The sequence below is a fragment of the Colletes latitarsis genome, chromosome 12 (assembly GCF_051014445.1).
Source record: "Colletes latitarsis isolate SP2378_abdomen chromosome 12, iyColLati1, whole genome shotgun sequence".
NCBI classification, from domain to species: domain Eukaryota; kingdom Metazoa; phylum Arthropoda; class Insecta; order Hymenoptera; family Colletidae; genus Colletes; species Colletes latitarsis.
The window spans coordinates 24,321,188-24,343,935 of NC_135145.1; the positions used below are offsets into that span (position 1 = coordinate 24,321,188).

At 28.3% G+C, this 22,748-nt stretch overlaps 7 protein-coding genes across 18 annotated transcripts; 3 read left to right on the forward strand and 4 right to left on the reverse strand.

Moving 5' to 3' along the window:
* Nucleotides 1-62: 62 nt before the first annotated feature.
* LOC143349205 (major facilitator superfamily domain-containing protein 12) lies at nucleotides 63-2,939 on the reverse strand. 3 transcript variants are annotated; one of them, XM_076780279.1, is made up of 8 exons: nucleotides 2,455-2,937; nucleotides 2,163-2,381; nucleotides 1,898-2,105; nucleotides 1,550-1,761; nucleotides 793-1,152; nucleotides 561-711; nucleotides 386-504; nucleotides 63-316 (listed from the first exon to the last, which is right to left on the reverse strand). In XM_076780279.1, the coding sequence occupies exons 2-8, from the start codon at nucleotides 2,350-2,352 to the stop codon at nucleotides 204-206; spliced, it is 1,353 nt and encodes a 450-aa protein (XP_076636394.1). In that variant the 5' UTR covers nucleotides 2,353-2,381; nucleotides 2,455-2,937; the 3' UTR covers nucleotides 63-203. The 3 variants fall into 3 exon arrangements, with proteins under 3 accessions (XP_076636394.1, XP_076636393.1, XP_076636395.1); XM_076780278.1 differs by having other exon boundaries at nucleotides 2,163-2,939; XM_076780280.1 differs by lacking the exon at nucleotides 2,455-2,937 and having other exon boundaries at nucleotides 2,174-2,348.
* Nucleotides 2,940-3,177: 238 nt separating this feature from the next.
* Nucleotides 3,178-4,388, reverse strand: Rnasek (Ribonuclease kappa). Its single transcript, XM_076780281.1, has 2 exons — nucleotides 4,208-4,388; nucleotides 3,178-3,865 (listed from the first exon to the last, which is right to left on the reverse strand). The coding sequence occupies exons 1-2, from the start codon at nucleotides 4,274-4,276 to the stop codon at nucleotides 3,644-3,646; spliced, it is 291 nt and encodes a 96-aa protein (XP_076636396.1). The 5' UTR covers nucleotides 4,277-4,388; the 3' UTR covers nucleotides 3,178-3,643.
* A 560-nt stretch (nucleotides 4,389-4,948) lies between these two features.
* Nucleotides 4,949-7,993, forward strand: Rush (pleckstrin homology and FYVE domain containing family member rush hour). Of its 5 annotated transcripts, XM_076779288.1 has the most exons (9): nucleotides 4,984-5,000; nucleotides 5,328-5,458; nucleotides 5,626-5,690; nucleotides 5,791-5,928; nucleotides 6,051-6,114; nucleotides 6,399-6,524; nucleotides 6,660-6,766; nucleotides 6,848-7,105; nucleotides 7,187-7,988. In XM_076779288.1, exons 3-9 carry the CDS (start codon nucleotides 5,658-5,660, stop codon nucleotides 7,238-7,240), a joined length of 780 nt encoding a protein of 259 aa, XP_076635403.1. In that variant the 5' UTR covers nucleotides 4,984-5,000; nucleotides 5,328-5,458; nucleotides 5,626-5,657; the 3' UTR covers nucleotides 7,241-7,988. The 5 variants fall into 5 exon arrangements, with proteins under 5 accessions (XP_076635401.1, XP_076635405.1, XP_076635406.1 ...); XM_076779286.1 differs by lacking the exon at nucleotides 5,328-5,458 and having other exon boundaries at nucleotides 4,949-5,000; nucleotides 7,187-7,989; XM_076779290.1 differs by lacking the exon at nucleotides 5,328-5,458 and having other exon boundaries at nucleotides 4,969-5,000; nucleotides 6,468-6,524; nucleotides 7,187-7,993.
* A 382-nt stretch (nucleotides 7,994-8,375) lies between these two features.
* Nucleotides 8,376-10,323, forward strand: LOC143348713 (exosome complex component RRP43). Its single transcript, XM_076779283.1, has 7 exons — nucleotides 8,376-8,688; nucleotides 8,991-9,027; nucleotides 9,085-9,222; nucleotides 9,384-9,678; nucleotides 9,767-9,887; nucleotides 9,991-10,094; nucleotides 10,184-10,323. The coding sequence occupies exons 1-7, from the start codon at nucleotides 8,672-8,674 to the stop codon at nucleotides 10,309-10,311; spliced, it is 840 nt and encodes a 279-aa protein (XP_076635398.1). The 5' UTR covers nucleotides 8,376-8,671; the 3' UTR covers nucleotides 10,312-10,323.
* A 335-nt stretch (nucleotides 10,324-10,658) lies between these two features.
* Nucleotides 10,659-11,604, reverse strand: LOC143348714 (uncharacterized). Its single transcript, XM_076779284.1, has 2 exons — nucleotides 11,258-11,604; nucleotides 10,659-11,173 (listed from the first exon to the last, which is right to left on the reverse strand). The coding sequence occupies exons 1-2, from the start codon at nucleotides 11,258-11,260 to the stop codon at nucleotides 10,664-10,666; spliced, it is 513 nt and encodes a 170-aa protein (XP_076635399.1). The 5' UTR covers nucleotides 11,261-11,604; the 3' UTR covers nucleotides 10,659-10,663.
* A 363-nt stretch (nucleotides 11,605-11,967) lies between these two features.
* Nucleotides 11,968-17,953, forward strand: LOC143348711 (uncharacterized). 6 transcript variants are annotated; one of them, XM_076779276.1, is made up of 10 exons: nucleotides 11,968-12,181; nucleotides 12,426-12,734; nucleotides 12,977-13,571; nucleotides 13,655-13,871; nucleotides 13,954-14,150; nucleotides 14,222-14,326; nucleotides 14,423-17,134; nucleotides 17,201-17,439; nucleotides 17,508-17,760; nucleotides 17,826-17,953. In XM_076779276.1, exons 3-10 carry the CDS (start codon nucleotides 13,032-13,034, stop codon nucleotides 17,877-17,879), a joined length of 4,317 nt encoding a protein of 1,438 aa, XP_076635391.1. In that variant the 5' UTR covers nucleotides 11,968-12,181; nucleotides 12,426-12,734; nucleotides 12,977-13,031; the 3' UTR covers nucleotides 17,880-17,953. The 6 variants fall into 6 exon arrangements, with proteins under 6 accessions (XP_076635391.1, XP_076635396.1, XP_076635395.1 ...); XM_076779281.1 differs by having other exon boundaries at nucleotides 13,996-14,150; XM_076779280.1 differs by having other exon boundaries at nucleotides 17,812-17,917.
* Nucleotides 17,954-18,262: 309 nt separating this feature from the next.
* Pgm2a (phosphoglucomutase 2) lies at nucleotides 18,263-21,340 on the reverse strand. Its single transcript, XM_076779282.1, has 9 exons — nucleotides 20,902-21,340; nucleotides 20,542-20,798; nucleotides 19,993-20,455; nucleotides 19,545-19,732; nucleotides 19,298-19,475; nucleotides 19,003-19,226; nucleotides 18,802-18,907; nucleotides 18,489-18,715; nucleotides 18,263-18,403 (listed from the first exon to the last, which is right to left on the reverse strand). Exons 1-9 carry the CDS (start codon nucleotides 20,977-20,979, stop codon nucleotides 18,301-18,303), a joined length of 1,824 nt encoding a protein of 607 aa, XP_076635397.1. The 5' UTR covers nucleotides 20,980-21,340; the 3' UTR covers nucleotides 18,263-18,300.
* Between the last annotated feature and the right edge of the window lie 1,408 nt (nucleotides 21,341-22,748).

The following is a 22,748-nucleotide window of genomic DNA, read 5'->3' on the forward strand; positions in this document are numbered from 1 at the left end:
GAAATATTTAATGCAGTTTCTATTATAGTAAGATAAAAAAATCAATATTTATATAATGCTATTAAAATAGAATTAAAATAGATCTTATTTAGTATGTAAATAACTAGTGATAACACTGAATTATATGTATATAAATATTTCAGCTAATACGCATATCATAGTTTTAGATTTAATTTTGTTATATTGGAATTTTCTTTCCTAGATTATGTGACAAGTTCTTGTCCTAGTAAGTTGCCAGGTTCATTTTCTGATGATGCTATGGAAACGAATGTGTTATCATGTTGTATAGTTTGGTCTGAAGGTACTATAGTATATGCTGAAAGAAATTACAATATTTTTTATGATTTATAATTTATTAATTTGTATTTATCTGTAAGAATTATACCTGCGCCGTGAGAAAATGGTTTTATCCATAATATTATTAACAAAGCAAAGGCTGCAAAAGAACCACAAACATAAACCACAACATCTGTGTAGAAATTTGTAGAACTAAACCAAGATTCTCTGAAAAAAATGATAAAAGAAAGTTCCAGGTCAATGTAGTCCTTAAATATACTTACAAATACTGAATAATTATAACTGCTAATCCATTGCAAAGTTTATCCGTGAAACTCAATATACCATATACAAATCCACCACTATCAGTGTTTTGTCCAATATAATCTGCAGTAACTCCAAGACTGGTCACTAATATGATAGATCCTGCAGATCCTATACCAAAAAAATGTTTAATTTTCAAATACTTTGTGCATTTATTAACTTCATACTATTCAAAAAATTACATAGTATTACCTAATAATAAAGATATTACATAGATTTGATAGTTTGTGTACGTTATGTCTGTACCTAATTGAATCCAAATGCAAGCACATATGGTTAATATAACGCCAAAACAAAATGAAATTTTTCTGCCTACTTTTGTATTTAACTTTTCAATAATTAAAGACATTGCAAAACTACTCAAAAATATTATTAAAGGTATTACAGCTAAAGATGTAGCTGGCATATTTAGTGATTTGTGCAAATATAAAGGAATATAAATTTGTAATAAATTTACACATGCACGTGTAGACATATATACACAGGCTACTTGATATAAACGTATATCTGTTAATAAGATTGATACTGTGCGTGTATTTCTCTGCAATAATCCTAAAATAGATACAACAAATTATTAATAACATTTTAATCATTGTATAGTAAATATACAGGGTGTTACCGGATAACATGTAAAAGCGGGCTGGATGCGATTCCTTATAGAAAAATAAGAAAAATAAAAAGAATATAATTTTTTCGAATTCGACTTCGTTTTCAAGATAATCAAGTTTAAAGATTCACTTCGTGTTACTTGCAATTACGACTAACAATAAGATACGATTCGCCCACTGACGTGTAATCGAACTTGATTATCTCGAAAACAAAGTGAAAATCGAAAAAATTGTATTCTTTTTATTTTTCTTATTTTTTCATAACGAATCACCTCCAGCCCGCTTTTACATGTTATTCGGGAACACTCTGTATAAACAGATTAATACAAGATTCATCTTACCATTAGAGATATTAACAGTTCTTTCCTTAATAAAGATGTGGAAAAGAATGGATGCTATAGATCCTATTCCTATTCCAATGAATAGAATATTTTGAAATTTCTTTGCATCATTAGGACCAATTTGAGAACTGGAATCTTTGTTATTTGTTATATGAAATACAACCCAAGCGATGCAATAAACAAAAATATTTGAGAGGACAGTGAAGCTATATCTAAACAGAATTTCAATAAATGTTATTAATAATTGCTCATTCTTATGATTTTCAAATTTATATATAATATTATATCATAAGATCCAAATTATGTTTACAATATTTTTTTTTTAGCAAAGAATATTTTAAAATATACCTGATAGCTATGAGTTCTGATCTTTCGTATTCGGTTGGTGTAAGTTCTGGGACCAATGATAAATGAGATATTTGTACTGCAGCCCAACCAAATTGAAAAATTACAACAAATGTTGCATAATAAATTAATTGAGCCCACTTGTGAGAATTTTCGCATCCAATACAAGGTGAAAATATAAAAGGAAATGCAAATAATATGCAAAGTGTGCCTAAAATATATTTTTGATATAACATAATACAAGTAATAATTTATATAACGTATATACCTATTAAATGCCATGTTTTCCTCCTTCCATATTTACAGAACCACAATTCATCATATTTATCAGAATAAAATCCAACAAACGGAGTGGCTAAAGCATCCGCTACTTGTCCAATAAGTAAAATTACTCCAGCCAATGTTGCATTAAAACCCAATACCAAGTGAAAATACACTAATAAATATGTGAACCACATAGAAGCACAAATATCATTTAAAATGTGTCCTACACCATATGCTAGTCTTAATGAAATAGGAAGACGTTGTATTACTTCGGTATAATCATTAGTCAAACTTACTCGTTCACTTTCCATGATAATTAAATTCGATATAATCAATGTAATCAAAGATATAATGACATTTAAATTATATTTATTCAAAAGCAATTACTAGTAAATAATAATGTTTTTAATTTTAAGTCGTATTAAGTTCTTAGCATAATATATATTACCACTGTGCTAAAATATTTGTCCATTTGCCTTAACCATCTTTTTTCTCATGTGATCATAATTTAAAAATGCTTTGTTTCTTTTTTTTATTAATTATATAATATATCATATAAGAATTTTATAACTGATATTAATCAAGAAATACGGGTGTATTTGAGTTGTGAGCAGATACATAACCTATGAAACTGTCATTTATGTACCAATTACAATCAATTACAATTCCACATTTAGTTCACGTAATTTTGACGTTTTCTCAATGTAATAACGTAGTAACGTTGTGAAAAATTCTTTATTTTAACTATCTTACATAAAATTCAGATTATAAATTAAACAAATGCAAAAGTAGAAATAATTAAAAATGATGATTCATTGGTGACAATCGTGTGCCATATATATTTACAGTAATACGTACATAAACGTTAAAATTTAAAATATTATTATCACTGTATTCAATTTTTTGTTAATAAATGAAAATAGTAAATTTTTTTTTTTATTAGAATCAAGTTTAGATAAGCTTGCAAATAATTTTGTTTTTTTCTAGATATGAAGTTTTTGTAATAGATACTTTAAATGTCTCATGCATTATATTTATATTTATTAATATTTAAAAATGTAAGAAACACTGTTTTGAGCCTAACAGTGTCTATAAATGAAAGAACATAAAATACTATACATCATTAAAGAAAACAAATTCAATTGATAATACTATTGTACATTTTTATACAGATATAATAATATGAAATAATATTAATTTCCATATTTTATGGATTTCATGTTGCCTAAAATTAGAATTATATATAACTACACAAAGGTTCAAACATTTTAAACTTAATTAATTTTTAGATTTGAAATGCAATGGATAAAATATCTATATCGCCAATATTGTATAGTTTGTTATTCGTATCTATTATATACTTTTAAACATAATCTAGATTATTCTTAAATATGACTTCTTTGACTTCTTTGTTTACAATACAGCATTATTTGATAAATTTATACATATTTCTTATTTGTTGTGTAACATACTATCAGTATTTTTCTAAACACTAAGAGATGATCTTGAATTTACATAAAATTGATGTCCTGAAAACAGGAATGTAATAACATAAATACAAGCAGCTATCCAACAATTATATGCATTTTGTGTATAGCCTCTGTCTGCTTCAGTATAGAAATCCTTAATATCAGTAAAAGTTCCTTTTAATGCAAGATCTTCTACTAAAGCTACACTCTTGACATAGAAGAATATACCCATCAGGAGCTGAAAATGAAATATAATGTCTTTTTATTTTTTGACTGACTGACTGAAATATTATCTCGAAATATTATCTCAATAAAATATCATTTTGTTTGCAAGTTTTACATTTATTAGAGGACTAATTAAAAAATTCATTTTTAATTATAATATGATAAAATGATATAGATTTTACTGAAAGATAACCTGTCTTCTATTATAATCAAATTTTGATACTAATTAAAAGAGATAAAATTTAAATAAAAGAGTTTATTCAATAATATTTTTATTTAACTATTACAACTGTACATCAAGTTTGTTATATACATTGACATTAAATTGTCGTTGAATTAAACAAAAATTACTTACTAGCTGAAATATACCCCAAACAGATAATATTAAGCCACATAAGGCATACTTGGGTCCACATATCTTCATTTTCTTTCAAATATTATTTTCTCTTGCTTTTTGAACAGAATAACCTACATGGAACGTCTCACTACAGATGTATTGCTACGCCCTCAGTAATCATATGATCTTCATATGATGAGCTGTAGTAACTATCGATATCTCGAAAGAGTGTATCCTGTTATGGCGACTCTTTAGGGATTTTATTCTAGTTAAAATTTTTCCCATAGTTGACAATGAATTTGTCATGCCATTTAGATAGATACCTGCATTATTTCAACTAGCATAAGCCCATAAATCTTTACAAGAAATTATACATGTTATTATTTATGTATAATATTTAATAAAGATATAAATTAAAGTGATAAAAATAAATAAATATATATTTATCGACCAAATATGCATCGGCCCTACGGTTCATTCCTAACTATAGACACAGCGAACGAACCAATGAATTCTGACGTCGTTGCTTCGAACTGTTCTCTAACTCTGAATTTTTTTCCCTAGACAAAGTATAAATAGGGTAAGATCTAACATCAAATGATACTTTTTTAAAGAAAAATGCAGATTCTTTATTATTCTGAAACACGTTTTTCCTTTTAAGTGATCAAATAACTTTTCATTTGCAATTTCCATAATATAACAATCGTTGTTTTTAAATTACTTTGAATATGACAAATAGCGAGACATGGATGTGATTCATACTTCCTGTTGTTGTCAGCCCTGATTCATAGGATCATGGTTGACCGATTGGGTTAGTTTGTATCCCATTTATTATCATTTAATTATTGTTAGAAATTTAACGAAAAATTTTACTTATTCTTAATATAACATTTTAAAATATCTAATAGTTGTTTCGGTTCAACCATTAAATGATTGTACTTCGCATATACTTCAATTTGTAATATTTGCATCGAATAACGGTGTAGTTCGGTAGCTTGTGATTTTGACAGTTAAATCGAATACATAATATATGAATTACTAAAACGAAATAGCCAATCCTTTGTCCAATTCTGTTTATTCACGCGTACCTCTCCAGGAAGGACGATTAAAATTTATCAATTTCTACGATTTGTTACAGTAAATAGGAAAGCTAATGCCATTTAACTTATTTCTGACATGTATCATTTCAAGATATGTGACATTTGTTCCGGTTCAAGAATTAGAAGATTCACAATTCGCATGTTCTACAACTTGTGACATTTGCATCGGGTAACAGTGTAGCTCAACAGCTTATGTTTTTAACAGTTAAATTGAATACATAATGTGTCTACTATTGAAACAAAATACCTAATATTTCATTGCACTTCATCTACTACCTGATATTTTTCTAAAAATAGTGATTGAAAATTATTGATTTATTATATGGCTTGTTGCAGTAAATAGCGAAGCTAATGCCAGGCGTATTGGCATGGTTGAAAACTGCTTTGGCAGTTCCGGCCAGGTATGTTTAATATAGCAATCTTAAATTCTACCATGTCTACAATTAAACGTAAAATTATCAATATAATTTATTATTAATCTAAATATATTATTTATTTTAGCCACTTGCAGTACCTGGAAGAGTTTTGGTAGGAGAAGGTGTCCTCACAAAAATGTGTAGGAAAAAACCAAAACCAAGACAGTTCTTTCTATTTAATGACATATTGGTTTATGGAAACATTGTAATAAACAAAAAGAAGGTTCGTTATTAATATCTTATTAATTTACAGGTGCCTACAGGTGCACACAAACGATTAGATGCAACAACATTATTGAGTATGATATGCAAAAATATTTTTATTTTATTTCTTTGTATTTACAGTACAATAAACAGCATATTATACCACTCGAAGAAGTCAAATTGGAGTCTTTGGCAGATGATGGTCGTAAGTTATAATTTAATTATCTACTACCTTATCATATTCTCTATTGCTTATAAATTATATTTATTATAAAACATCTTGTAACATGAGTTTAACTTAATAGTTCTATTTTTCATTGTCTGTTCACTTAAGAATGCTTTTATTTAGATTTAAAGCAGCATTTCTCATTGGTAACAATTTCAGGATTTAATTCTTGAACTACTAATTCATTTCAAATTGAATATATTCAATGTTGCATGTGTTCATAGTTTCATAAAGATAGTATAGTAATTCATCATTATTTATAGAATATCGCAATGGTTGGCTTATAAAAACAGTAACAAAGTCGTTTGCTGTTTATGCTGCTACTGGTACAGAGAAGCAAGAATGGATGGCTCATATTAAAAAATGTATCGAAGATTTGTTAAGAAAAAGTAAGTAATTATTATTATTATTATTATTATTATTATTATTATTATTATTATCTCAACTAGAAATGTAATTATATTTAAATGGTTTTCTTTTTTTTCTTTTTCTTTCAAAAAATTTCAACATGTTTTTGTTGGTAGGTGGTAAGAAACCAGTTGAAGTTCATGCAGCTGTATGGGTACCAGATAATGAAGCTACAATCTGCATGCACTGTAATAAAACACAATTTACAGTCTTAAATCGACGAGTATGTACAGAATTATTGTTTTAAATATATCATTGCAAAACATGGTTTTAAAATATTGAAAATATTAATCAAATTTTTTAGCACCATTGTAGACAATGTGGAGCTGTAGTGTGTGGACCTTGCAGCAATAAGAAGTTATTACTACCTGGCCAAGGAAATGGAAAAGCAGTTAGAGTCTGTTTGCAATGTTATGATGCGGCTAGTAAAGTAAAAGCGTCATCTCCAACTACTGTCGACAATCTAAATAATAAGGACCAGCAACGCAATTCTGCTGATAGTTCCGGAGGTGACAGTTCTGGCGATGACGATGACGGAAATAAGGAAGAAAATCATGACGAGGTGATGCATTTTATCGAAAGACATTCTTATTTTGCATTAGTAAAATCATAAATTAAATCACACATTTTTATTTCGTTACAGCCTAAATTTTATTCTCGCTTGCACCATGAAGTTGACTACATTATAAACAAATAAAGGAAATTACGGATAAAAGCATTATTCAAAACAATATTTTTGAAAAGTAATAACTTTAAATTGCCAATAATTAAAACTTCTAGTAATTTGAAGATTGTTAACCTTTTCGGTACGAATGTCGACATTACTGGATGAGCACTATGCACCCTTTAAAGCCCTTGTGTCAGTTATACTGAATGGTTGACGTGGTGTCGGACAGCAATAATGCTTTTTGGCTAGTACCTACCATATCGAAAGGGTTAAAACTATTTTTAAATTGTATTTATGCAAAGTACCGAGAAAAATGTCTATGTACAAATAACTAAAATGATTTTATATTAAATTTCGAGAACCAATATCTTTGTTATGTATATCAGATTTATATAAATAATTTGAAATATATATTTGACATTTAAAGTTAGTGAAAGTATTATAGTGTTTACACAGACATTCAAATAAAAGAGACTATTATTTTTAACTCTTTATATGTTGTAAAGAAATAATTCATCATATGTCAAGTTATGACGTTTTTACCGTTTATACTTGTATCTCTTTGTTATATTGTAATATTTCAATATTTACCGTAATTAGATTCTAATTGTCATTGATACAATATTGTAAAATTATATGCCACATTGTGCCTTTCCAAATACACTGTTTGATCTTTTTTACTATTTATAAATAGCTAATATTGATCTAATGCTAATTTCGAAAAAAAAATACATTAAATAACAAATTTTTAATAATACGGAACTAAATTTTCTTCAGTCATTTGTATATTATAAGAGAATATACAAATGTGAAATCTTGTGAAATGCGATGATTGTAATAAATAAAATATAATAAACAAAATAATATTTAAATAACATTTATTTAATTTATATGTTTTGTGATACCGAAATAGGTGGTTGTACTTGGTAATGTATCGTGTATCTACTTTCATAGAGTGACAAAAAGTCGCATAAACATAGATCCAGAAACTCTTTCTTTTCAAGATATAAATGCGCTTTGTGTATGATAAACATTTTAAAAATGCTTGAAATTTTAATAAAAGTACATACAGTATAATTTTAAAGTTGGTCAAATTTTATTCACGAATAACGAATGAAAATTTTAAATTAATTCTTAAATTAATATTCGTTTCGTAAATTAACGGATTTTAAAAATCGACGATTATACTACAGATAGAGCTACAGATAAAAACTAGTTTACGAATGAATCTAAGACCTTTATATTTTATTATCAAAAACTTTCATTTCTAAATAACCTTATCTTTAACTTTGGGCAGCGTCATTTTTTTTTTTTTTATATTTAAACATCTTCCTTAATTTATACAAAATTCTTTTGCAGATGTATACAAATTAGTGTAGTGTTTTGAATGAATTCTATGTTAAAGCAATAAGAATAGTGTCGTTAACTTGTATAACTAAAAACCAATAAAAATTTTATATTATGGACACTCAATATAAGTTAGTATTTAACGCTTTAATTAATGCCAGTTTTATTTTATGAAACAATACATGTTTAAGGAAACATAAAACTAGAATTTTACACGGATAAATGATTGATTTTATTCGACTACGTTTATATGATTTTAATATAACCTTGTTTTTAACCGTGTTTTTACATCATATGCAAATACATTGAAACGAATTTTGTGTTTCTGGATAGAATATCGAGTTTTACAAAATATTTCGATAACCATATTTTAAATTCATTTTAAAAAATTTATTATTTTATAATTAAATTAATCTAAAAAATATAATTTTAGAACTATACATCCAATGAAATATTTACAAGATCATCTGGTATGTATAAATGTATTTAGGTATTATATACTGGAATTTACTGTTTAAAATTTCTAGGCACAAAGTGTTCGACCAGATGGAAGACAATTTTTATCATTTCGTCCAATAAGTGTTAACATTTCATCCATCACTCACGCCGATAGTTCGTCAATATTTAAAATTGGTAATACAACAGTTGTATGCGGTATTAAAGCCGTAAGTATTTTTCATCCGATATTCTTATTTATATTTCGTTTGTTTATAATTATAATAAATATCAGTTAAAATAAAAGTATCTTACTTTCCTCTATGGATGTATTATGTATGCCTAGAGAATTCATCTATCTCATTATAATAAAGCGTTTATCTTGTTATAGGAATTGGCAACACCCAAAACTATATCTTCTGAATGTGGATATATTATACCAAATATTGAACTTTCTCCATTATGTTCTCCAAAATTTCGACCAGGTCCACCGAGCGACCAAGCACAAGTTATTTCAAAAACAATAGAGAATATTTTAAGAAATTCTGCGGCTGTTGATTTAAAAGATCTTTGTATTTGTAAAGGTAAACTGGTATGGGTATTATATTGCGATTTATTATGTATCAACTATGATGGTTCAGTAATCGATGCTTGCATCGGAGCTTTGACCAGTGCACTTAATACACGTAAGTTTTATGCAATTATGCTTTAACCAAAATCTGATTATACGTATAATTTATTTCTTTTATTCATGTAGTATTTACTTTTGTATAGTATGTTTACCCGAGACAGTTTACAATGTAACAACAGGAAATATTTCTATACATTCTACAAAAAAGACAAAGTTTCCAATTAAAACATTACCAGTATCAGTAACATTTGCAGTATTTGATGAGTAAGTTAAATTACTTGCTTATAAAAATTACATTAAAATTTACTTGATTAAATAAGTAATTTGTACGAATTTTCACAACATATTACTTCATCGTTTTGTTTAGTCAATTATTAATTGCTGATCCTACTGACGAGGAGGAAAGTTTATGTTTGGGAAAATTAACAATTGTAATGGACGAAGAAAAAATTTGTTGTATACACAAGCCTGGTATGTTGTATATTAGTTAAGAAAATACATTTAAATATGATATGTCCCTAATAAAGTTTCAAATTATATGTCAAATATTCTTTATTTAGGTGGAATTCCCATTTCGCACAATCTGTTTTCAAAAAGTTTAGCAAAATCTAAAAAAAGAGCAGAGTTAGTAAGATCACTAATTATCGCCGCTATATCATCAACGAGAAACGAAGAATCAAAAGAATGATAAATTGTATAGAAGAGCTATATAGATATACATATATTTTATAATTATTTTGTAACACTCTTTAAAAACATGTTTGATATTCCATCTTCTCATAAGATTATTATTAACATTTAATTACTTTGTTTGTATAAGGAAATTCTTATTTTATAAATTACATTATACAGTTAAAAATTTCATATCGTAATGATAACTTGCATTTAGTGTTACGTAATATATTATGATTTCTGTATCAAATGATCAATGCTAAAAAATTAAAGTAATTGATATTTGTAATGCTTCTGTACAAACACATACAAATAAACAATTTTTAACGAATAACTTATAAAAGAGGAAGTAAAGTAACTTTCTTAAATTAATAATGGTTTGTCTTTTCCATAATACGGAAAAATTCTTCTTGAGAAATCTCTCCATCACCATCTACATCTGCCTCATCGATCATTTCTTGTAGTTCTTCGTCTGTAACATCGTCACCTATTTGTCGAGCAACTGTTTGTAAATTTTTAAAAGTTATTTTTCCTGTATTGTCATAATCAAACAGTCGAAATGCTCTTAAAACTTCTTCCTTTGCGTCCATTTCAAATATTTTGGCAGACATTAAGTTCAAGAATTCCGCGTACGATAATATACAAAGGCCATCTGGATCGGTATCTGCTATAAGCTTTTTCATTTCTTCTTCTTTTGGTTCGAATCCGAGTGCCCTAATAGCCACTATAAGTTCCTTGGTAGCAATTTTTCCAGTACCGTCTGGATCAAATAAATCAAATGCTTCTTTTATATCATTTCTATGTTCCGCTGACAATTCCAGTTTTTGTCGGCTCCCTTTTTTCATACCGATGCCAGATTGCTCCTCGGAAGTGGAAGCCTGAAAAATGATTATTCGTTTATGTAAATAGTATTTACTCCAGTATAAACATTACCAAAATGCAATAATAAATGCAATACATACCATGCTTAAATAAAATTATTTGCAATGTTGCACAGTCATCGAAATAAGTAAGTATCCGTGCACTGCAATACGTTCAATTTAAATATGGATAACTTTGATCATAGGTAATTAACCCGTTAAACTTTAAAATATAACAAACAAGTTTCAAATGCTGAATAAAGTAAGGAAGTCAGCGTGAGAAAAAGCATTCGTATCGTACAGTAGCATCTACTGACGAAATATTGTACCAATGAAAATTAGAATGTCGGAGGAATCCCGGTTTTCTTTTGTTTCATAGTAATCAATTTTTAGGAAAATAAAAGAAAATCCATTTAATTGAAAGTTCTCTTGAAATAACAGATGAATTAAAGAGAAGGATTAGTAAGAAAGTTTGTTAAAAAACAATAACGAATAAACTTAAAGAATTAGAGTAGTTCGCACGAGTGGTTGGAAATAAACCCTACAACAATAATAATAAAGTTAATAGAGGAGACAGAATAAAAATATGCTATTAATTAAATTTAATTTAATATTTGGGGTCCAGATGGACAAAAATTGGTGTACAGAAAAAGACTAGAATCCTTGGAGTCGAAAAACATTAAACCTATACATATACAACAATTGTATAGTAGAATGTATTCAAGTTATATGTACCTACATACTACTATGTATTTATGTTATGTTATCGCGTTAAGATTATACATACGTAACCCGCCCTATATTCACGTATGTGTATGTATAGATTTCGCGTTGACGCGCTACAAATTTGATTTCGCAAAAACAGAAAAGTACCGATTTTATACGTTACTCTGTGATAATGTACGAACCGAGAGTTATAAAGAAAGAAAAGATTTTTTCCCTTGCAGGTACGCCGGGTGGTAGAGCGAACGTAATCAAAAATGTTACGGTGATCACCGCGACCTTTCTATCATTTTATTTATGCAGGTTAATGTTTGTATGTCTCGCGTAATATAATTAATTTCAGTCTCGATTCAGAAAATAGTATTCTCGCTTAACATTGTTGTGTGTATGTTTAATTTATCAGAAATAATTATAACATAACCTTGTTATTCAGAGTAATTAAAGACACGGCATTAGTACTTTTAATCTAAATCGTTCGATTTAAAAACATAAAAAATTTCTTTCGCCATACATGTAAGTATAATAATAATTTTGTCTTGCATTTCAGTAAAAATATTATAAGGAAACAGAAACTTATTAAAGAATTCGAGGGAATGCCTGATCTATCTCCAAACGATGAATTTGTTATGAACAAACTATTAAACGAAAACAATTCTAATTATCTTGCTGGAAATTTGCACAGAAAGATTCGTCTACCGTAATCAACAGGAAACTCTTCAACAATGAACTAAGAAATATCTATGGCAAAAAATTGATTTGCTTATATGCTCTGTTGTTTTGTTTAATAATTATTCAATTGTTGAGGTAGTCTTGATTCATTAAAGGGGATCGATGTAGAAAAGTATGATTGTGGAAGGTAGATAATGAAATCTTTATAATTGCGTAATATTTATTCTAGAATCTTGTACTATTAAATGAAATAAATTGTTCAAATATATGTGTGATATAATTGTTTAATTATTTATTGAATAACATTTTCGTTAGAGTATTGATTGGTTCCTACTATTAATTATCGCTATAGTTTACATAAATCTATAAGCTGAATGTTATACAAGTTCTTAATTTTATATTAAATATAAATACATGTATATGTTGCAGCAAATCTAAGAAATTATTAAAATTTAATATAAAGCATTCCTTGGATGAAGGTAATATGGATGAAGAATTAGAAAATAGTAATGTTTCGTGTAACACATTGCTTGTAACCGAGGATGACAGTATATTAGATTTTAAAAGTCCAAAATCAAAAATTATTAAACCAACATTAAGTGAATTTACCAAGTTTAATATTTTGAGACAGCAAAGAAAAACAACCACAAAATTTAAGAATGTTGGCAAAAATCATAAAGAAATAAAGCTTAAGCAACATTCAGAGAAAGGAAAACAGTTACAAGAATCTCAACTTTCTATAGAATCGTCTTTCTTTAAATCTAAAAATGATTGCGATAATAAAGATTCGACTACTGATGCAAAACTACTGGCTTTTGTGTGTCCTTTATGTTTTAAAACATTTAAAGATATAAACTCTCAGGTATTACATATGAAAATCTGTGCATGCAAAAATAACATTTCTACAAAAAAGCTACTAGATGCAATAGAGCTTCAAAAGCGTCAAGAAGATGAAAGAATATCTTTAGGTTTACTCGCTGCACCTAAAATACAAGACAAGAAGAAACCAGTATCATGTCGAACAGTATGTACTTTTTGTTTCAAACATTGTATCTAATGCCTTCTACAAAATAATAATTAGAATTACACGTATTATTTTTTTAATAGAATTCATACCAAGAAGACTCTGACCTTCAACTTGCATTAGTATTATCAAAATCTCTTCAAGAAGCAGAAGAATTTGATGAAATTAGTGAAATTGAAAAATTACCTCAAGCACAAAATCAGTTTGCATTAAAAGTACTGGAACCAGTTAATAATAAACCATTGGAAAGGTTTGGATTTGCAAACAGCAAACCTATATCGCTTATAAAAACTAAAAAAAGTATGCATATATTATATTTATGTATATCTTAATTTTAATAAATAAGTAGTTTTAGTAAATTATGTGGTAAATTTTTTATCAGAAAAATGTGACAGAATAACTGTTCTTCAAACACGTTCTCAAGAAGACAGAAATCGAATCTTAACGGACAGAATTGCAGAGATTCTCATGGGAGATGAACCAATTACTCAAAAGCAGAAAGAAGAAAATGAATTTAGTCAAGAAATTAGAGTGAAAACTGTTCTAAAAAGTTATTTACTTCAAGAACTGTATAATAAGGTATGAATACTATTTGTACATTGCAATCATATATTTCATAAATTACATATTGCCTATTGCCTAATTTAAAGGGTGAAAAAATATGGGACAAAGCAAGATTAACGCCAAACCAAAAATCCTTTTATGTATCAAATCTCTCAAAATACATAATTCCACAAGAAAAACAAATAGAAGCAGTAAGTAAAATATACATACATGTATTAAATCTTGTAAATTAAATAACTTATATTTTATTGACAGAACTATTAACTATATCTCAATTATACTTATAGAAAGAAAAAATTGTTATAAAACGTGCAAATACATGCAAAACGGACAATATAAAATTTAATCTAAATAAGATAGAGACAACCAGAGATAAGAACAAATTTTTTGATATATCCCAAACAGATTTAAATCTTACAAGTAAAAATCATGAAAACTGTGAAGATAAACAATTCATTAGTACTCTTGTAATAAATTGGGGAGATGCATTAAACGATAGCTCTGCAAGTGATATAATAATATTTGTTAATAGTGGCAAATATATTTGGGCCCATAAATTAGTGTTTTACGTGCGTTGTTCCAACATACTGTTTGATATTATGCCTAATGATACTTCACAATTTACTGCAATCAAGGAAAAAATTTGTTGGCTTGATATATCTTACAATATTGCTATAGCATTTTTGGAATTTATTTATTGTGGAATCGTTCAAAAGTATTTGAATATTTTTGAAGATTTGATAAACTTTTCTTCTTTAAGAAATTTGGCAAGAAAGTATAAAGTGAAAGAATTGTTTGCTTATTTACAAATAAAAGAATCTGAAATTAAACAAGCAGAGGTTCAAATGAACAATATGAAAAATATTGAATGCAAAGAGACATTAATTGTGAGAGAAACAGATAATATAAAATTAAATTCGAATAATTTAGAACATTTAATCGATGATGAAAAAGATCACGTATTAGATGAAAAATCAAGTCAGAAATACTTGGAAGAATACCTACCATATTTTTCCACGCAAAAGATAAAAGAAAATACAGACAGAGAACGATTGCCTCAAGAAGAACCTGATATCCAACACTGTAATGCATCTCCAGATATGTTTGATGATAATAATTATACAATGCCAAACTACAAAAAGAAATGTAACGATCAAATTGTGAACAAAGAAACAAAAACAAATGAAGATCTTAGTATTCTTGAATCGATTGATAAGATAAATGATACTGCCAATTGTTATAAGATTACAAACACTATCCCACACAAGAATGTTGAAGAGTGTATAAATTCATCGTCAAATACACCTCACCTTAGCAGATCAAAACAAAGGAATATAAATCATTTTAATGTAATAAAAACAAAGAGTAATTTGAGTTTATTTATTGACCGTTTTAAAAAAGAAAATGCAAATTCAGATTTTGATACAGATTCTGAAGTTACAATGATATCAGATTCTCAAAAATTAAGTAGAAATCCATTCAATACGAAACAATATGACGATAGTGATTTAAATTCTATATCGAATGGAAATGCTTTTGCAGAAAAAAGATTGACGGAAAACAAAGATATTTTGAGTAAATTTGATTATGACAATGCAAGTTGTAAATTAGATATAGATACTACATCCACAGAAAGTGATGCTAATATGCATTTGAATTTTGAGCCAATAGACAACTTGACACAATTGTTGGAATATAATGTAGTAAGTTGCACAGAAAGTAACTCTGTAGACAAAAGTGTTTCCAGCAGAGAAAAGAAAATTCAGAATGAAATAGCAGCTTCTATGTCTGAAAATCTACTAAAGCAAAATGCAAATGTTGAAAGTTTAGATAGCATTGTGACTACAAAAGTATGTTTTCTATCAGAATACAATGAAGATCAAAGCATTAATTCTTCTGATTTCGATACAGATGATGGTGAAGTATCTATGTATACAAAATATAAAAAAAAGCATCAAAATAATAGTATAGTTAATTATCGGGATTATGTAGCAGAACATGTACTAAATAATTCGGAAGAATGCGAATATAAAGAAACAAGTAATATGGATAATGACGCCGTTACTGTACTGTCAGATGTAGATATAAACACTAATTTTTTTATAGTTAGAGAAAATCAATATATTAATAAAACAGAAAATAAACAATTGGCCTTTGACATTGAAGAATCTGTGCAAACATCTCAACATAATTTACAAAACCGTAATGATAAAATTGATTTTTCTATTAATATTACATCTCCAATAAGTACTCAAAGAAATATTGAAAAGATTCGAAAAACTAATAATTTAAGCGAATTAAGATGTAGCAAATCAGAGAGTAATATAGATTTGGATGCAATAAGAAATAATTTGTTAATATCATCAACAAAATCAAAAACAGATAAATGCGATTCAGTGGAATCTCCTGTATTTCTATCCTCTAGTCCGGAATTAGATTTTGATGCTTTAAATGTGGATGTATCTAATGAAAACAAAGTATATCTTAATGTTCCAAATTTTAATAAAACTAACGATAATATCCACATTTTTGAAAAAGATATTTATTTAGCAAATGTTCACATTAATGATGATGATGATGATGATGATGATGATGATGATGATGACAGTAGAAATACTTGTTTGCCAATTGCTAATAGAATAGACCTGTTAACTGAAAAAAGAAAAGGAAAAATTTCATTTACTACAACGACTAATGAAAATAATAAATTGTTCAGAACTAATAAGTACTTTTTAAAAAAATTCAAAAATTCAGAAAGATCATTAACCATGAAACAAAATAACAGAAAATTTCAAAGAAAATCTATGTCAGAGAACAATTTGTCCATTAATGCAAAAAATACTAAGAGTAATGTATCAAATCCTTATGATAGTTTAAATCAATCGCAATGCAAGTGTGGTCGTAAAAGAATTTTAAAAACAATTACATCGCCTACAATTATCAGAGACAATGTAACTCCTCCTCCTAATTATAATGGCATGAAGACACCTGAACTTCATGTAAGTTAATAAATTATGTCTGGTAGACAACAAAGTTAAATTTACAATTTATTAATTTGATTTTAGACAGAATTACAGAAATATGGATTGAAAATACAGAAACGAAATAAAGCTGTAAAATTATTGACATACATTTACGACGAGTTACATCCTATAATTTCTACAACACCAAAAAGAATAGAATCTGAATTTGCAGTTATAAGCAGTGACGACGAAGAACCACCAAGAAAAAAGACAAGTTACGATAAAAGTGACGTTGGTTGTGTTGATGATTATAAATATGAATTGAAGCTTTCTCAAGACAGGTATATATGTAATTATTATAATATTTAGTAGAAAATTGTATTAATATATAAATTTAACAATTCTATAGCCCTGAAACTATACAATCATCAGTAAATATAATCAGTGATAAAAGAAAACTTGATAAATTCGAACCGACAACTACAACTGATAATGCATCAAATATTACAAATATGTTTTCTAAATTAATTAAAGTTAAAAGAGAATTACATAACAACATTTTAGCATATGAACCATTATGTATTGAATCTTTATATTCCATGTTGAAGGAAGAAGGCTTTAAATGCAACATGAAAATACTCATGAACTTTTTAGACGAACAGGTAGTAACATTTCTATTTTTAAATAAAATATAGAATATTTTAATATGATAGTTATACTTTTTCAGTGTATTACGTTTTATTTTCAAGAAACAAAACTAAAGAAAAGTAGAAAAAAATAGAATTCAACATAAGTGAAACAAATAAAATAGATATATGTTGAACGAGTAATGCAGATCCACGTATACATATATTCATTAATCCTTTTGATACGGATGATTACTAGTTGCTATAGTCGATTAAAATATTATTTGTAATGATCGATTGATGCTAAAAACATTGTATACTCGGATCAAATTGTCTAATTAATTAAGAGAAGATAAAAATATTTTACTAGAATATAATTTTGATTGCGCATTTCATTATATTAATATTACGAGAAAGAATAAAAAATTTTCAAATGTAAATGCATCTAATAATACTTTCCTATTATGATGTATATTCCAGTATATCCTGCTGAGAAAAATGACTTGTTGTTGCATAACTATTATTAAAAAATTTCTGTTGTAATATTATTTTAAAATTTAAAGCTTGTAATATTATTTAACTAGTACGAGATATGAGTCCATTTAGTACGGGTTGAAGAAATTCTGCTACAACAGCTGACACCATTTCATCAAGCATATTCCTTAATATATTAATATTCCTAGAAACATTTTTGAGAGTGTTATATCTGTAGTAATTTAAAAAAATTGTGTATATCATTTCTTCAGAAATTTTAAGCAACTTACTGCTTTTCAGGAGATGCGCATAGTTCACTATAATATTTAATTTTAGGTTCGGTACCGCTAGTTCTCAATGTTACGATTAAACCATTCTTGAATGTAAATGTAATCATCTGACTCGACTTTGAAACAGGTAAAAGAGCCTTATTTTCTGGTTTTGTATTATCATAGCCAGTTGTTAGGTCACGAACACCTATTATTGAATATTTTCCATCTAGGATGCTTGTTGGGTACTGAAAAATAGTTTCTAGATTAAAATAATTTATTTATTCACGCGAATCTTTCTACTTATAATACATTTTTTCCTGAGATTTTTTACCGTATTTGGTTCACCAGCATAATTTCTTAATCTTTCAAATATTATCTTTATTACATCTGGTTCATGGCATATCCAATATGAGTTTTTAGAAATGTGATATCCGTATCTAGATAAAATGTATACAGTTTTTTAGTTGTATATAAAATTCTATAAGTTTTAATGTAGATAAATGATTGAAATATAAACTATAGTGTATCATACTGAGCATATATTTCATCCAACTTATCACGAAGAGTAAAGCCCATAGTTTCAAGGTAAGCTGATAATTCTGCTATATGCATGCCAGCACTTATACCATCCTTATCAAGAACGTTGGAACCACACATGAAGCCAATAGCTTCTTCAAATGCAAAGATAACTTCTTTACCTGCTTTTTTCAATTCCACAGTTCTATTACCCATCCACTTAAAACCTGTTAGAGTTTCCTTTTGAAACACAGAAAATACAGTTAGAATAATAGAAGCAACAAAAGCTACTTTACTCTAAATGTACATACCTCAAAATTAAATCCATCCTGTTTAGCCATCGATGCCAAAATTTTACTCGATACCGTTGATGCTAACATATACGTACGAGAAAAATCTGTATCAGGATGTTGTACTTGATACACATGCATCATCCACCATCCCAACAGTGCTCCTAGTTCATTACCAGAAAATATGTACCATTCATCGCTGTAACAAAAACGTTTAAGTATTTAGCGTATTAAACATTTTCATTAATAAAATGGCAAAATTACATACTTGGTTATTTTTATAGCACAAGCTAATCTATCTGCATCAGGATCATTAGCAATAATAATCGAAGAAGAATTTTCGTTTGCTACTTTTATACCGAGGTCTAGAGCACTTTTTCCTTCTTCAGGGTTTGGAAATTTAACAGTTGAAAATTCTGGATCTGGTAACTTTTGTTGCTCGACTACTATAAATGGCTAAAATAAATAAAAATAAAAATTAGTTTTCTAATCTTTATTATCTTTTCTATTTACCAATAATTTTCACTCGAAACGACAAGATACAATAGAATATACATATAGAACGATTAAAATATATATTTTTTGTTTTAGATTCTTAATAGGTAAATTGTAAATTGCATTGGTAGATTCTTTGGCTGTAAGAAGAATTCATTTTTTTAAATTGCCAAGCAATTTATTTTGTTTATTTGTGAAAGCATTAAAATAATTAGCAATACCTTTAAATTTGCAGCATTAAAAGCTGCATTCATATATTCGTATCCAACACCATGCATAGGAGTGTACGTGAATTTTAGTATTGTATTTTTATTTACTTCAGGATATAGAACAGTTTGTTTGAGATCATAATAATAGGATTCCATAATGTCATTCCATGGATCTTTGTATAAAGGACTGTTATAGACTTTGGTCACATTCCACGAAGATTCAATTGGTTCAAGATTTTCAAGTATATACTTTTGGATTTTCTTATCGTGCGGTGAAATTATTTGGGCTCCATTTTCCCAATAGACTTTATAGCCATTATCATTCTTAGGATTATGAGAAGCTGTAATCATTATTCCAGCCGCACATTTGTATTTTAATATGCTATAAGATATAAAGGGGGTTGGAACTACTTTTGAGAAAAGATAAACTTTTATGTTTTTTGCTGCAAAAATTGTGGCAGTCAGTTCTGCAAATCTAAAATAATAATGTGTAAACTATATGAGCGTAATAATAACAAACTGCATATTAATATTAAATAGATAATATACATAAATATTAACCTTTTGCTATGGTGACGTCCGTCATATCCTATTACTACACCTTTTGCAGTTGCATCAAGTACAACATCGATTAAATACTTTGATAAACCTTGACCAGTTTGAACTATAACTAAATCATTCATCTGACTATAGCCTGGACCCATACAACCTCTTAAACCAGCTGTCCCAAATTCAAGCCTTTTTAAGAATAAATTACATAAAACTTTGCTATTATTGTCAGAAATAAGTTTTTCAACTTGGTGTTCTGCCTTTGGATCCTAAGAATGCATCGTTTAAAAATAAGCCTTATAATCGATATAGTATCTATTTAAGCTATAAAATATGAATAATATGCATCGAAAATATTGATAATATCAGAACCTTGTTCCATATTAACCATTCGTGGATTTTATCATCCAATTCACCATTTCCAGTGTCGATTGAAATTTTTTTAGCCATACTAACAACGTTCTTCTGTACAAAATAACCAATAATTTAATAATTCTTTTATTAAATATATCGATACACTACTTCTTCATGAACTTGTTGCGTTATCGATATTACGCTCGTAGATAAAATGTAGAAAAATTAGTGTACATGTATTGCGCACACATCAGATTGTAAATGCGAAACTCCTCGCACATTCTACTTTGAGAAATTATGCCAGATTACGCGTACGTAAGCTCGTACAGTTTCGGAAAGTCAAGAAAGATGATAAACCGACACTCGTCCTCTTTCTCGATTCTTCAAAGCTGCCCGGCCGGAGTGAGCACGACTGCAATTCGGACCATCTCCAACGAGTCGAGCGAGACAGAAGACAAACGTGAACCACCGTGAAAACCTTTTCTTCTCGTTCTCGAAACAACAGAAATCCGACCTCGCGTCAAGGGCTGTTCAACCAAAGCATTCCATTCAGTCTTAGCGACGCCTTATTGTATACCTTACATACAGGTTTTAAAATAATCTTCAAAATATCACCATAAAACGCGGTATCAACATTTCAATTTCATGTTTCTGTAAAATAGAATTAAAACAGTGTAAAACATTCCTTATGTTTATATTAATAAAAGATCTAAACCATGGTACGTATTTTCCATACCTTTTCTCTACCTTTCCCGTTAATTCCATAATTTTTTATTATCTCTACATGTTATTTCATGTAATTAAAAAGTTATAAACGATTACTGGAAACGATACGTGTTATTTAAATATTGCGCCTAAAAAGTGCCGCGAAATAGCGTGTCGCCATCTAATATCAGGGATTCGAACTGAAAAAATCGTGCCAGGATCACAGAATGTGCAAGGAGGTATCCAGAGTACAGCTACCCCCACTCCTTCTACTCCTGATACACACTATCTTGATTATTCATTAATAACTCATTTCCTGGGATTAAAACATCAACTTTTAGAATCGAAGAATCTAGAATAGAACCTTGGCAACATTCAAGGATAGTTTCCAGAACCATGCCATGCCTCGTTAAATAGTTATTAACGAATATCGGAGGTCGGAACATTTACGGCTGTATCACGGTCTGCTTTAATCGATGAATTATCAACTTTTCAACAATAGCACACATATTTTCGCTATTAGAGAACCAAGTAGACATATCTGGCAACGTTCAAGGACCAATTTTCCTACGATCCTCGCTCTAATTAATTAATTATCAGGGATAGCTCTCTAAATCGTTACGTTAAAAAGTTTCGAAACATCGTGCCGACTTCCGATATTGGTTAATAACTATTTAATAAGGCATGGAATGGTTGCGACAGGTATCCTTGTATCTTGCCAAGGATCGATACTGTATTCTTAAACTCTAAAAGTTCGTAATTTAATCGTAGAGAAGGAATTATTAGTAAATTAAGGGGCAGTAGTTCACTACAAGCGGCGAATAATTGATTTTTTTATGGTGGCGCCAACTAGTGGCGAAAACAATGTACTAACAGAGTAATTAACTACTGCCCCTTAATTTACTAATAATTCCTTCTCTACGATTAAATTACGAACTTTTAGAGTTTAAGAATATAGTATCGATCCTTGGCAAGATTCAAGGATAGTTTTTAGAACCATGCCATGCCTTATTAAATAGTTATTAACCAATATCGGAAGTCGGCACGATGTTTCGAAACTTTTTAACGTAACGATTAGAGAGCTATCCCTAATAATTAATTAATTAGAGCGAGGATCGTAGGGAAATTGGCCCTTGAACGTTGCCAGGTATGTCTACTTG